We start from the raw sequence: 15,813 nt of genomic DNA on the forward strand, positions 1-15,813 counted from the left end.
CTTTTTATCAGTCAATGACAATAACTTCTATCTTTCACTGTCCTTGCAGACAAAAATGGCTCAGCCTGAACACCAACAGGTCATTAACAGTTTCTACTGGTGATCCAACATGCTGATCGGTACCGGAGGATTTGCTCTTAACATGCTTTGCAGAAGTTTCCACACCTCTTAAACCAGAGGTGTGGAAACTTTTTCGCCACAGAATTCAATTAATTAAAATGAGGAAAAATATGTCCATTGTGATTTTTTTCCCCCCTCAGTTTTACCTACTCAATATAAACATTTCTATAAAATCTGTATAAAATTAATGATCCAAAACATAAAAATGACTTCGGACTGTTGCCTTATTAAACGAAAACAGACACACATTTTTTGGGTCATAAATAGTTTTCTGTGCTGTTGGTCAAATTTTTACCACTCTTGCCTTGCGGATCAGGGGCCCAATAAAATCATTTCAAGGACCACAAATGGCCCCCAGGCCACACTTTGGACACCTCTGTCTTAAACATTCCCCCATTATGACATTCAACAACCTATTTTATTTTTTTTTAAAAGTCAAAAAATCTACATATGGTACACGATGGATTTTGAGTCATCCATCATCAGGTCATGAAAAATTTAAATAAAATCCATTGAAGTTTGTGGTTGTGATAAAGCAAAGTGTGAAAAATGAATGGAGTATTAATAGTTTTGCAGGGTAATGTGCTGTTATTGTTGATTGATGGTGTAACTAAGCAAGCATGGCCTCCAACAGGCTTTACTACTCTTTACTTCAATCTGTGTTGAATAAATATCTAACTGCAGACACTGGTTAGACCAGTTTAGCTTGTAAATAACAGCCAAACGTCTCATGGTTCTTCTGGAGAATTTGACTGGAAATTTTCTGCTTTCATGAACAGGCAATCATGTACAATATCTTGAAAATTCACGGTAACAACGGTAAAAATGTCCCATCTGTCTTTTTTTTTTTTTAAAGATTTTATTGGCTCTAGTGACCTTTATTTGACAGTGAATTGACAGGAAAGAGGGTAATGAGAGAAGGGGGAAGACATGCGGCAAAGGTCGCCAGGCCGGGAATCGAACCTGTGACAGCCGCGTCAAGGACTAAGGCCTCTATATGTGGGTTGTGCTTAACTCCTGCGCCACCACAGCACACCCCCTGTCTTTTTGTCATTCAAAACTGGACCGGACCGCCTCTTCTCTCATCCACTCCAAGTATGACCTTGGACTGTACAGTAATGGTTTTCCCAGTTTGTTTTTGAACTGAATAGACTGAGATCAGAACTGGAGGTTGTATATCTGTTGGCGGGCTTGTCAGGGTCGCCGTCTGGGGCACGACAGCCCACTTCTGTATGTGAGAAGAGCCTGGATATATTCGTTGCCTCACCTGACTTCAAATTACAGTTTTCACATCAAAACAGGACCCAAGAGTCATAAAAACGATGAAATGCTGCCTTCTTACTGGATCACAGGGCTGTTTTATGTGCGTTATTATGGCGCTGGAACAATTCATTTTCTCTATCTAGCTGAAGGCTAAATTATTACAGCACTGTTCCCTTTCTGGGCTGGTCTTGGTCTTCTTAGTGAGCTGATATATTTGAATCAGCTGCTCTTTACACATCTGTTTGTTTTTATGGGTTTAAGTTTGGAATAACAAAATGGTGAATAGAAAAGCTACTTTGTTTTGACTGAAAGTGTCCAGAGACAGAGATGTACTGTAGAATATAACTCTAAGAAGCCTTGTAAAACTCTGATGGTCTGAAGATATTTCTGAATAACAATGTTGATCTGTTTCTTATGAGACAAAAAAGTGGATACATTCAGTTATTGCAAGAAATATGACATCACTGAAGATGGAAGCCCAAAGAGATCATTGGTGGAATTTATCATTTGGTAATATTCTAATATTTTGGGATATGTCTATTAATTGTAGAGTTTAAATCGGACGTAAAAAACACATCCTGGGGCGTGCCGTGGTGGCGTAGCGGTTAGCGCGACCCGTATTTGGAGGCCTTGAGTCCTCGACGCGGCCGTCCCGGACCCGACGACATTTGCCGCATGTCTTCCCCCCTCTCCTTCCCTTCCTGTCAGAGCCTACTATCACATAAGGGACACTAGAGCCCACAAAAGACCCCCTGGAGGGGTAAAAAAACCAAAAAAAACCCACATCCTGACCTGAGCCCATAGGCATTGTGTCTTAACCCGATCTGACCCGATTGATTAACTTTAATTAGAGCCATGAGCCCAAAGTAAATCCAACATACTATTTCAATTAAGAATTTATCGCTTTTGTCCCGTTTTAAGCTTCTAACGTCTTCTAGCTTAGAAGACGTTAGAGGCTTGTTGTAACCGCAGGATGAGAAAAGGTCAAATCATCTGGGATGTGTGATTAGTGGGACCTGATCTCTGCTGCAGGTGCAGCGGGTCAGGGCTAATACACTTCTCCACCCTGCTTACTTACTTTGTTTCCTGAACAGGTTGAACTATCTAGCCCTCTTTTTAGACTATAATAAGTAGCTTAACTTCTGTTTGGTTTTATCTGTGCTGGATGGGTTGCACAGATAAACCCGTCCATGCTTCTGCTCCACAGAAGCATGAGATCCAACCTGACCCTAAATTCTGGCCAGAATTATTTGCCTGAGGCTCGGGCCATAAATCTAAGCTCTTTATTAGTTGCCAGAGTCTGAGTCTCTCGATTGCTCTGTACCTCCAGCGGACTACAGCACCAGTGAAATGCTGGTGAACATGGGCAACCTGCCTCTGGACGAGTTCTACCCTGCGGTGGCCATCGTCACTTTGATGCGGATCCTCAGAGACCCCTCGCTGTCCAACCACCACACCATGGTTGTTCAGGCCGTCACCTTCATCTTCAAGTCGCTGGGCCTCAAGTGCGTCCAGTTCCTGCCGCAGGTCATGCCCACGTTCCTCAACGTCATCCGGGTTTGCGACGCCAGCATCCGAGAGGTAAGCGGAAGATCGGATAATTAAAAACACTTTTTTTTCTTTCTAACTGATGAGGTGTAATGTTTTACTCTGTTCTCTTGCAGTTCCTCTTCCAGCAGATGGGAATGGTTGTGTCCTTTGTGAAGATTCACATCCGGCCATACATGGATGACATCTTCACCCTGATCAGAGTGAGTAGCTCTGTCAGCTTTATTCATCTTCCTTCTCCGTTATGTAATCCTTGTTTTTCCAGTGAGTCAGGCAAACAGCTGTAAGCTATTAACTGCATTCATTATTCATTCATTAAAAGGATTTCAGCACATTGGGTGATGAACATAACCGTCATTGAAGAATATTTAGATTCATACTCAGTAAACCTTAGTTTTCAGATAGAAATATTTTAGCACTTATTCTGTCTCCAAAGTTTGCCTCCCTCCTTTGGACCCAATCTTACTTAAGCTGTAACCGCATATCGTTTGTGGCTTTCAGCCCATCATGTGATGCAGAGCGACTGTTAAAGCCATTGCCCCTCCCCCAATTTACAAATACACTTGTCTAGCACATAATCATATGGAAAGGAAAAGACGTCTCCTGATTCTGATACAAAGAAATTGTATCAGAATCAGGATATAATCTGATTCTGATTCTGAACCAGGGTTCACAAACCTCCTGGGTGGTGGTAACTCCTTGTGATGGAGAGTAATGGAGAGAAGTAAACCGCTGTGCCTTCTGCCCCAACCAGTTAATAAAGGGCAAGTGAAACAAAGGATCTATTCATTATTGCTGCAGTTCTGCTTCTGCATCCAGATGAGGGGGCTGCTCTAGCTATTCAAGATGTACTGCCATGGGCAGGAAGGGGGGGGCTGTTTAACTTCACCACAGATGAAACCCACCGACTGATTGACTGATTTTGTGACTTCAAGCCTTCGACTTTAACAGTCGGTCTTTTTTTATTTTTTTTATTTTAGTCGTACTGCGTGGTCGTGCCTGGGTTTTCCAACACAGTATCACAGACAGACAAGAGACACAATATCGGTTCCACCTGACAGGAAACTGTCTCCTTTTCCCTGCCATCTAATCTTCCTCTTTGCTTCTGGCATCTGGAAATTCAGGGTTTCCAGAGAAAATTCAGTCCAGACATTTTTCTCTCATTCAGATTATAGATGGAAACACATTCTGACCAATTTCTGCACTTCCTTAAATGGAGCACGCTCAGTGAGTTAATGCATACGTCTTCATAAAATGAAAATAACATCAGTTCACAAATAATTGAAGAAAATATTGAATCACATTTTATTTCAAACATATGAGCAGCAGATTTTCAGAGATTAAAACTGCACATATTCATTATTCTGACAATTAATCAGATTCTAATAATTGGCACATTCTGCAGATTTGCCAATTAAGCTTTTTCTATACAATGTTAGAAATGCAGTAAAATATGCAAAGAAACAAATTCCATTTTTAAAACAGAATTTGAAGAAGGTGAAGCTAAACTATGCCACTTGTAGAGATGAAGATAAAATATTTCAAAAAGGTGAAGCTTCCCCTGTTTTCTGCCCATGTTGTATTTATTAAACACTATTGTGTTCAAAATAATATCAGTCTAGTCTCTGTTTTGAAGAGAAACAGTTTTCTACATGGCAAATAATTTCCATGTAGGTGTATTAGATTAATTAATTGACCACAATCCTCGTTTTGGTTCTTTGTTGTGTACTTTAAAAAAAAACAGATGTGCATATGATTGACTTCTAATTAACACTGATATGCTGTATTTTGGTTTTGTTCTGCAGGAGTACTGGACACCAAACAACCCCATGCAGAACACCATCATCCTCCTCATCGAGCAAATTGTAGTGGCACTGGGCGGAGAGTTCAAGCTCTACCTGCCTCAGCTCATCCCACACATGTTGCGTGTCTTCATGCATGATAACAGCACCGGCCGCAGCGTCACCATCAAGGTAGAAGACGCAGAATACTGCTGCGTTTTGCCTCCCGTTCACAACTTCCTCTAGCATCGCTTTAAACATCTGAATGTGTTTGAGTTAATCAGCTAATTTACTCTGAATAGATTTCAGTTTACAAGAATTGGACATATTTTCCCCCTAAAATGAGAAACAGCACAGCATTCAGCTGGCTTCTGAATATAAAAGAAATGAACTCATTTAAACTTAATTCATTCTTTTGTCTCTATAAAGGTAATGTTGTCATGAAATAGAATAGAATAGAAGTACTTTATTCATCCCAGCAGGGAAATTACTTCGCAGTTACAGCATAGAGACAAGACACAATAAAAACTACCACTGAGTAGTAGTTGTAGATAAAATAAAAATAAAAAATAAAATATAAAATGCTATAAATTGTAAAAAATATGAAATGCTGTTAATATAAAAAGCAACTTAAGAGTAGTCCTTGCAAAGATTCAAAAAAAAAAATGCAGATATGTATATGTAAATATACAGTATGTACAGCAAGTGTGCCACAGTGCAGTTGTGCAAAATCGGACTGATTAGTGCAGAACAATGATTTAGCTTTTATTGTACAGTGAGATGGCATGTGGCAGGAAGGATTTCCTGTATCTGTCCCTACGACAGCGGAGCTGGAGCAGCCTATGTGAGAAGGTGCTCCGCTGTCTGTCCACTATGTGGTGGAGAGGGTGTTGTTTATTGTCCATAATAGACAGAACCTTCTTCAGTGTCCTCCTCTCCACCACAGTTTCCAGGGACTCCAGCCTTAGTCCCAGTACAGAGCCAGCTTTCCTGATGATTTTGTCCAGTCTATTAGAGTCGCTGGCTCTGATGCTGCTTCCCCAACACACAGCAGCAAAGAAAGAAGGTTTTGTTGTTTGTTTACTTATCAATGTGGACTGGAGGCAGTCTTTGTTCTCCTTTTATGCAATTAACCAGAGGTTTAATCAAATCATGTCTCTAGCTCTGCCGTCTGATTTAAACATAATGAAATTATCTAACCCTGTTGGTAACTGATACATAAACACATGATTATTTTTCATGCTTTTTTTAATGACTCTGACTCTGGTGGTTTATACTAGCTCTTTCTCAATTATATTCATTATTTTATTATTATTTACCATTTAGTATGACTCCTCAAAGTGCTACATGCATTTAGCATTTAATTTAAGTCTTTCTGGCAATACATCTGTTAATGCAGCGAAACACAAATATTGACCTAAAAATTGAACTATGAAACATTACTTCATATGCCTGTTACATTAATCAGTACAACACACAGTGCATTCAGGCATATTTTCAAATGTATTAGCATTTATTGATTCTGCATTAGAAGCAGCAACAGTAATTCAGATTGTGCTGTCAATTTTTATGTTTGCAAACACCATTATCAGAGTTGATTATTATTGCTTTTCCACTGATGATAATAAATAATTTGCTACACAATAGAATAGAATAGAATAGAATTCAACTTTATTGTCATTGCACTGTCACAAGTACAAGCAACGAGATGTAGTTTACATCTATCCAGAAGTGCTCTACGAGATATAAATATTTATTTACAGATGTACAAGACTATGTATGTATGGACTATAAGGGGTTATAGCAAGAGATATAGATATTGTGTATAAATATAAATATGGGAGCTATATGCACAGATTATACAGATTATACAGAATATGCAAGAATGTTAGGGAATGGATTATAGATAAATAATGGCAGATAAAATTTACAGGTTGTATGTGTGTGTGAAGAAAACAGTCCGTGATGTGTGTGTGTGTGAGGATAGTCCATGTGTTGTTGTTGTATGAGAGGATAGGGGAGTACAGTCCTTATAGTTTATGTTTTATGTCAGGAGGCGTTCAAAAGCGTGACATGATGAATCTATCCCATTTAATCCAGGTTTGTTCTTTCAAATCTACTTTATTCCATGCAGTTTGAACTCGGTCTGATCCAGTCAGATTCAGTAGATCATAAATTGTAATCTCTGTCTTTCCAAGGAAACTCTCAGCATAGCGTCGGATTTTGAATTTCCGTATTTCCTGGACTCCCCCATTTTCCATAGCTTGCTTCGTCCAGAACAACTTGTATATGTTTCTTTTTTTCTTCTTAATGCATTTTATAATACGACTTATAATCCAGAGCAATTTATAGTCCAGAAAATATGGTAGCTGCAATTCCACATCCTGAGAAAGCATGGGGCAACAGTGGAGAGGAACAACTCTGGTTTAACAGAAAGAAACCGCGGAATAGTGTGTGTGTGAGCGTCTTGGGTTTAGAATGAGACCCAAAACACAGAAGCGCTTACCCTGGAATACTTTCTATGAAAAGAAACACTGGAAGCACATAAACTTAATTAAAGCAATAGTTTCAGATTTTCAATATAACCCCAGCTAGTGTTGTTTTATAAAACTACTTGTCTTAAATATGTACAGGGAGTCTGCCTTTTTATGTGAGTAAGGGGAATAATAAACATTAAAAATGCTTTCTGTATATCATTCCTGAAAATATACAGTAGTGGTATTTGAGAAGACGTAAAGTTCAAGACCCTTTATTAGTATTGGTACATAAAGCTATGTGCAGACAGCAGTGTTTTATCTAATGAGTTGGAAGTTGGGCATGCTGTTTATCATAAATTACACTCTTTAAGCCGCAGCACCTGGATTACATGTCACATTTTATCCATTATATTTATTTTCCTCATATTGCCAGGAGGGTTTTTGTTCAATACTACTGCTGCTATTTTACACCCAGAATGCAACCAGCAGCTGACATTATTAGGGCGTTGTTTTCTGTTTGCGGTTGCTGTCAGTACCCATTGAGAACTTTCAGGTTTAGGCTTTTCACTTCTAATATGTCAGTTCAAAGACAACATAAATCTGGAGGTAACACACTCTTCGGTTTCAGGAGCCACTGCCAGCAGTTGTCAGGGTTTCTCTCCAATGCTAAATCATGGCTTTGGGCAGAGAGCATAAACACAGAACCATAAGTAGTGTAGTCATCCACTTTGCTTTCCTTTGGGGCCTTACAGTCTTGGTGTGTACAGTATTAGAAGATAGAATCTAACTTGGTTGCTAGTGTGGAGCATAATCTGGTGACTAGGATACCGACAGATTGAAATTGGGAGTCATGTTACCTAATGGAGCAAATAGAGAGGAAAAGAAAAACATCTCAGCACCCCCCCCCCCACCACACACAGACACTCACACACATAAATACTGTGACTTCCTGCCGTCTCGCCATGTGAACTTTAGACATGGAGAGGTGGTCATGGTGCGCGTTGGGACTGCTTATCCAGAACACTTCGTCTTGTCCAAGCCTCCTCACTCCCAATAAGTTTGTATTCTTCACGCAGCGTCGTCTCTACAGTTAACTAGACAATCCTCAGCTTTTTACTAAATACTGTTTTCTGAATTTGGCGAACATGAACTGCCGATCTATGGTTATAGATTACTTTGCCATACTATTCATAAAATCTGAGTTAAATTGCAAAACATCTTTTTGTCTTTTTATCATGTTTTACAGCTAAAAACTTGAGTATTTTATGTGGCAGACCTCTAGAAAGAAGCGAGTGATCTGTTAAGAATATATACATATATATTTTTTCAAAATAAAAACGGCTCATGCTCAGATTTATTGACTAGGTTTTAGGAACATCTATATTCAAATTTTGATTTAGGGCTGAAGTGGACTTTGACTAGACCATTTTAATACATGATTGTGATTTGATATAAACTATTTCAGTGTAGCTCAGGTTCTGTCCAGCTCTGCATTTCCCTCCCTCTCATTTCTCCCCAGCATGATGCTGCCATCACCATGCTCCATGTGGGATGGTTTGTTTAGAATCATGTTTCATTGTTTTTCCGTCCAGTTTCAGGTCTGCAGCCTGAAACTTTTTGGACCTTCCACAATGTCTTTTAATACCTTTAACCAAAAATGAAAAAGAATCAACCAATGTTGTTAAATGTGGATATCGTAATAAATGCAGTTTTCAGTATAAATTCCTCTTTTGTCATGGAATAATTGCACTGAATTTACACAACAGAAGATGATTTTTAGATTTATTTATTTTTTGCCTTTAAGTTGGAAACGCTAACTATATATACCCTACATTCACAAAGTTTCACATTTTTCTTTCCTTCAAAATCTAGACATAGAAATGAAACAAAAATAACAACTGAATTCCTCTAGTAGATATTTATCTTCCTTGCAAAAGGTTATGTAATATTTGTGATAGAATAAAAGAAATTAGCATTTTTTTCCCTAAACCTACAGAAAGCTGAAAGTCTGTTAACGTATTTTTATTCTTCCAGCTGCTGAACGCCATCCAGCTGTTTGGTGCCAACCTGGATGACTACCTCCACTTATTGCTGCCTCCTATTGTCAAGCTATTTGATGCCCCTGATGTGCCGCTCCAGGCTCGCAAGTCAGTATTGCAAATGGCGGTTCTCATTTAGTTTTATTGAACAGCTTATTGCAATAAATAAAGACATTACAACATGATTACACTGTAGATGTTATGTGGGTATGTGTATGTTAGCCCTTTGAGGGTTGTTTGGCACATCTAAAGGTTTTCAAGACTCCAGCTGTGTTTCCACTGACCATAAAGTTGTGCATATTGGAATTAAGAAACACTGCAATTTAGAAAAACTCCTCACTATTTTTGATAAAAGTTTTTGCTCTAGCATGTGATGGTTTTTCAGCCGTATGAAAATTTACGTATTTCATAAAGCTGCAGTGGAGACACTTTTTTTCACAAGTCACACCATGTGAACTTTATCAGCAGCAGTGGCCTGATTTTAGGCATTGGCCTCTTTGGACAGTACACAGCCGGCTCCACGCATCTCGGTTCATCAAAAGTTAGTTGGTAATTTGAAAGTGTCGAATCCATAGCTCTTCAGTTAAATGATTGACTATCATATAAATATATACGTAGGCACTCCTATGGTGCTTGTCGTGCCAACGCGCCACAGTAAGATTGGCTGAACACACTGAAACATGAACCTCTTGTGAGGGAAAACGTTTGTTGCCCCATGATTTTTAATGACTCATCACGTATTCACAAACGTATTCACATTTGATTTTAATATAATTTCTTATTTAATGGGAACACTGCGATTGCGAAATTTTTTTTTTTTTGACGTCAGCTGAACGTGGGCGTTTAGCTCATACTTGTAATAGAAATGCAGTAACTCATAGACTGGTGTGTGCCACCTCTATTTTTACATCTGTTATACTTTCAGATGGTTCTCTTTTTGTCTTTGCATCTTTCAACATCTTGCCAACATATTTCCTGGTTTTTCTCTGGGTCAGGGTCGCCCTGGAGACGCTCGACCGTCTAACGGAGTCCTTGGACTTCACAGACTATGCTTCCCGCATTATCCACCCGATTGTTCGGACTCTGGACAGCACGCCGGAGCTGCGCTCCACTGCCATGGACACCCTGTCCTCGCTGGTGTTCCAGCTGGGGAAGAAGGTAGCCGTGTTAGCCTCCAAAGCTCCCTGTAATTTCAGCTGAGGCGAGGCAACGCTCAGTCTGAATTACTTCCTGCCAGGCTGCTTATGTCACCGAACGGTTCCCCTTTGGGGAGGCAATGTTTATGAGTGGATGAGGTCACATGTAGCCTCTCTTCTCCCCACAAGCCCTCTAGTTTACACCCAAAAAAACTTGCATTGTTTTGAGGTGTGACCTCTGAACCGCCAGCGCTGCTTTTAGCTCTGTAGGCTTCAGAGAAGGCCTTTGATCTGCGTTTATCTTGTGGTTGAAGTTGCAGACCAAACCACAGAAAATCCACAGAGATTTTTATTTACTCTTTCTTGTTTCCAGTACCAGATTTTCATCCCTATGGTGAACAAAGTGATGCTGAAGCACCGGATCAATCACCAGCGCTACGACATTTTGATATGTCGCATTGTGAAAGTGAGTAGCTCCCGACATATTCACATTGTTCATCGTTGAGCACTCTCATGCTCCCATCTGGTTTGAATATTTATTTTCTCTGTGACACCAAATGCCTTCACATGACTTAAACATCATAAAATAAATATGTTGCGTCCAAACTTTTGTTTATAAACAGCCCAGATGGGAGGAGATATCCTTCTGCGTTCATTCATAAAACATGTTTTGTAACTTTGATCAACGGTTTGAATGTGTGTGGGCTGTTTGCTTGTGGCCTCTGTGTGTGTGTTGTTTATGATAGGGTTACACTCTCGCAGAGGAGGAAGAGGACCCTTTAATTTTTCAACACCGGCAGATTCGGGGCAATCAAGGTGACACTCTGGTCAGCGGCCCCGTAGAGCCAGGCCCCATGAAGAAACTCCATGTTAGCACGACCGCACTCCAGAAGGTGGGCGCTTAGCAGTTTCCTTTCTTCAAAAGCGACATGTTCCTATAATGAAAGATTGCAGCGCTTCGAGCCCAGTGTTTGTTTACTGGAATCTCTGCTGGTGTTGATGTCACACCTAGTAAACAACTCTGACTGAAAGGCCACAGTTTATTTCTTCTCAAAAAATATGAATCAACAAATTGGCGACTAGTTGAAATGAAAACCCTCCTCAAAACGAGCAGCAGAGCTCAATGGCTTGCAGGCGCAAACTTTTGGAGCGCACGGGGATCACGGCGCAGTTCGAATGTGAGGTCTGGAAAAACTGATGCTCCCACACAGTTCCCAGTCAGCTTTAAATCCTTGCCTTTTTCTTTTCTAAGGCCTGGGGTGCCGCTCGAAAAGTGTCCAAAGATGACTGGCTGGAGTGGCTGAGGCGTCTGAGCGTGGTCCTGCTCAAAGAGTCGTCCTCCCCGGCTCTGCGATCGTGCTGGTCTCTGGCGCAAACGTACATCCCTCTAGCCAGGTACAGCGTGACTGACACGTCTACTCTTCAACCTTTACTTCCTCCACAAAGTAATGCTCCTCTTTCTTTTTTTTTTTTCTTTTTTGGTTTTTCTTTTTTAAAACTTTAACAACTGTGATAAACCACAGTGAGTAAAAGCATTTCCATAGTTTTTTTTTAAAGAGAAGACACAAGTAAGTTTGGACTTTTTCCTGCAGTACAGCTGCAAAACCTCATCACATCTGGCTGTACAATGATCCTATAAATATACAGCTGCGTGTCTGCACTCGTTTATAAGTTTGAATGTATGTATATGGGTCTTCGGATGGAAATTAGCATTAAGCTAAATATGGTATATTTACGACAATATTGGACGTTCATTAATATGCACACTCTCATGTAAATAAATGAATCAACCTTAAAAAGTCTTAAATTGGTGTGTCTAAAATTAAGGCCTTAAAATGTCTTGATTATCTACAGAAAATATAAGTTGAGCTGATAAAGTTGATATGTTAACCGTGGGTCTTAAATTTTGTCATAGCAAAACTATTTCATGTATGTTTTTTTTTTCTTGTGGGACATTTCTGTCAATCAAAAGTATTAAATCGCACCAAACATCTTCATTGAATTTTGTGGCTCCAGGCTAACAACAGCTAGCTACTAATATCCCCCTGCTAGCTAGATGGCTTTCCTAGCATGGACACAAAGGGTTCAGTTGTTGGTTTGTTTGTAATGCAGCGAGATCCCCCATCTACTCCCTATATTTGGTCTTAAATTTCAATGAAGGTGACATTAAAAGGTCTTAAATTTTGTTGTGGCAGGACTATTTGCCACAACTACTTCATGAGTTCGGTCACAAACATCTTTATTGAATTATGTGACTCCAGGCCGCTAATATACCCTTGATAGCTAACTAGCTAGCTTTTCTGCCTCTATCATGGACACTAAGCCAGGTTCACAGTTTCTGCTATGCTTGATCTTGATTGTAATGCAACAATATCCCCTAAATTTACAGTTTTTTTTATCTTAAATTTTACTCAAAGTGGGATTGAAAAGTCTTAAAAAGTCTTACATTTTGCTTGCTGAAGGCTAACCCTGGATTGCCTTCTTACTAGTTCCTGCTTCTGCAAAATACTTACATTGTCATGTTTACTCACACATTTTCCTTTCTTTAAACTAAATCCAGCTGTCTTTTCTGTGCTTCAGAGACCTGTTCAATGCTGCTTTTCTGTCCTGTTGGTCGGAGCTGAGTGAAGACCAGCAGGATGAGCTCATCCGCAGCATCGAGTTAGCTCTCACCTCTCAAGATATAGCCGAGGTCACGCAAACGCTGCTTAACTTGGCAGAATTCATGGAACACAGTGATAAGGTAAGCAGGAAAGTGCATAAAATTACACAATCCCTTTTCATATCATGATTTTTGAATCGCTTTATACTCTGGACGTATAGTCCGGAAGATACGGTATAATAAGAGTACAGGCTACATTATTGTATTCCTTACACTGAAGGAGAGTTGTGTTGTTTTTACACCAGATAGTTTGGTAAATTTGATTCAACTGGGAACCAAAACTGCAACATTTGTTACATTTTCAGCTGCTGCGATACTTTCAAAATGCACCAAAGAATTCAAACCCTTTAAAAACCTGTTCCCCTCCTCCCAAAGAAATACTGAAGGACCATGAAAACCTCTGTAGAAGACACTGAGCACAACTTCATTCTTCACGAAAAGTAAACCAAAATGTAGTGGTGTCAGATTTTCGGGGTTGTATGATTTCTCTTGTCTTTGGTGAAAGACCACAAGCTATTTTTCCCACTAGCGCTAGACATGAGTGTTTGTTTTGGTTGTATTTACCCAGAATGCTCTGCACCGCTTCCTGCTTTTGGGGCAGTTTTTTTTCGCTATTAAAAGGTTTACTATAAACAAAGTTTGGTTTGCGTCCTTGTCGGTTTGTGCAATCATTCACGCAGTAACCATTGACCAATTTTCCAGTGAAATCAGCTAAATAAGTGATTTTAGGCTACCAACTGTTTGTTTAGATTGTTTGACATCCATCATGTCGGAGTGGGCCACTTTCCAAAGATGGTGATTTTACGCACTAAAGCTCAATGCAGGCCTGAATCCTTCTTCAGTTAAGAAATGATCGCAAAAGCATTGCATTCAAACTTGCAACAGGAATAAAAAAATTTTTCTCAGCTTCCATCTTACCATCTGATTATTTTACTGGAAGAGGAATCTGAAACAGCTGGTGAAGACTTGATGACAGACCACACAACCTGGGCCGTTTAGCAACAATAGCGTCACTTTGAGAACTGAGACTCTCCTGGTTTGGTCGTTACTTCAAAAAAGAGAAAAAAGAGACTCCTGGTTGGACTGCTACTCAAGCCCACTGAAAATAAAAACTTCAGCTGCTAATTGCCACGTGGAGGTTAAATTAAAAATGACTTATGTATTTTTACTCGGTTGTGTTTTCATTTGGGGGGAAAAAGAAAGGTTTGGTTATTTTATACGGCTCTATTTCCTTTTCCAGGGCCCTCTACCCCTCAGAGACGATAATGGCATCGTTCTGCTTGGAGAGAGAGCCGCCAAATGTCGTGCCTACGCCAAGGCGCTGCATTACAAGGAGCTGGAGTTCCAGAAAGGCCCCTCTCCTCTCATCTTGGAGTCTCTAATCAGGTGGGAGTGCTGAAAATTCATGAATTACTCTTCCAAAAAGCAAGCTCGCCTTTGTAAGCATTGAACTAATTCAGCCATTAGAAACACAATCTCTAAGTGAAAGAGACCAGCTTTCATTATGCTTTTTTGTTCACCTGACTTATTTGATTGCAGAATTCATAAGGTGATCAGAAGTGTTAAGAATCTCTCTAGAACGTGTTGTTGCGTCTGAAATTCAAAGTCCCATCTAAAAAAATTGGCAAAGAAATTATATTGTACTTCTCATGTTACCCTGTGGTACAAGGTTTGGATATCTTTTGTCAATTTTTCCATGCAGTTTTCTTGTCCTTTTCCTTTCTATACTGTTGGCATGGCACAGAGAAATCTGTTTTCCAGCCATCTAATTGGACGCTCGCCTCCTTTTCATCTGTGAGTGTCTGGACTTGTGTTTCTTCAGGGCCTGTTTTCAATTTCTTGGGAGCCGTGATGATGATGAATGATGGGAGCCAGCACTCTGGTGTTAGCCCCATCTGGTTCTCACCTCTCTAGGATTTCCCATAAAAGATTTTGCCTCGGCTTTGCAAAAGTACAATGAAAGTCTCGTCTTTATTCAGAGCTGGCACTGTTAGGAAAAATACTTTAATTTCTGCAGGTATTGTTGATATTTGTTGGAGACTTTTTAGTTGTGTTTGGGGCTACTCTTGCAGTTTTTGAAACGTTATTTTATTTATAACTATGACTTTTTAGAAAATCTGAACTGATAGTTTAGTTCTGTAACTGTTAAAGATTCATTGATTGAAGTTTTATGGTAAATTTTAAATTTTTTATTTTTGTGAAGTTTTGATCTGTGTAAAAATAACTTAGTTGATTCCAGTTTCTCTTTAAATAACTACCTTATAAAGGAATGAACAGCTTTTTAATATAACTGCCTACCATAAAGTGCCTTGGGAAAGTATTCGGCCCCCTTGAACTTCTCAACCTCTTGCCGCTTTTCTTTGAAAAGTTCAATGGGGCAGAATACTTTCACAAGGCACTGTAGCTTCTCTGAGAAGTAATTTTTATATGAGATATATTGGAGGTAGAGGCTATGTCACACTGTGTAAGAGAAAAGTTGCTGTAGATCTTTTTTTTTTTTTTTTTACAAATATTTTAAAATAATGACAAAATGATAATAGTTTACATTTTAAATAGTCTTTAGAATCTCATATTAGTTTGATTAACAGAGTCAAATTTGCACTACATTCTATATTTCCTACAGATGTAGACATTTACCTTAATTACAAAAATGTAGAAATAACATAACAGACCAGAGCTGAGAAGACAAAGAACAGTAAAACTTTCTCTAATCCCTTTAGCTTTCCTGTTATCTGCTGAATCTCTCTCTCGTTCTCTCTCTCCCACAGCCTTACTAACTACAGACAT

The 15,813-nt window shown here is 39.4% G+C and overlaps 1 protein-coding gene across 2 annotated transcripts in view; it reads left to right on the top strand.

The window, feature by feature from the left end:
* Positions 1 to 15,813, top strand: part of mtor (mechanistic target of rapamycin kinase) — a 168,414-nt gene that overhangs the window by 54,678 nt on the left and 97,923 nt on the right. For both annotated transcript variants that reach the window (XM_032562658.1, XM_032562647.1), the window contains exons 19-28: positions 2,714 to 2,964; positions 3,048 to 3,134; positions 4,737 to 4,904; positions 9,224 to 9,336; positions 10,224 to 10,386; positions 10,738 to 10,830; positions 11,111 to 11,257; positions 11,617 to 11,759; positions 12,945 to 13,107; positions 14,267 to 14,412. In XM_032562658.1, coding sequence (XP_032418549.1) covers positions 2,714 to 2,964; positions 3,048 to 3,134; positions 4,737 to 4,904; positions 9,224 to 9,336; positions 10,224 to 10,386; positions 10,738 to 10,830; positions 11,111 to 11,257; positions 11,617 to 11,759; positions 12,945 to 13,107; positions 14,267 to 14,412 — 1,474 coding nt within the window. The remainder of the gene's footprint in view (positions 1 to 2,713; positions 2,965 to 3,047; positions 3,135 to 4,736; positions 4,905 to 9,223; positions 9,337 to 10,223; positions 10,387 to 10,737; positions 10,831 to 11,110; positions 11,258 to 11,616; positions 11,760 to 12,944; positions 13,108 to 14,266; positions 14,413 to 15,813) is intronic.

This window comes from Xiphophorus hellerii, chromosome 1 (assembly GCF_003331165.1).
Source record: "Xiphophorus hellerii strain 12219 chromosome 1, Xiphophorus_hellerii-4.1, whole genome shotgun sequence".
Taxonomy (NCBI): Eukaryota; Metazoa; Chordata; class Actinopteri; order Cyprinodontiformes; family Poeciliidae; genus Xiphophorus; species Xiphophorus hellerii.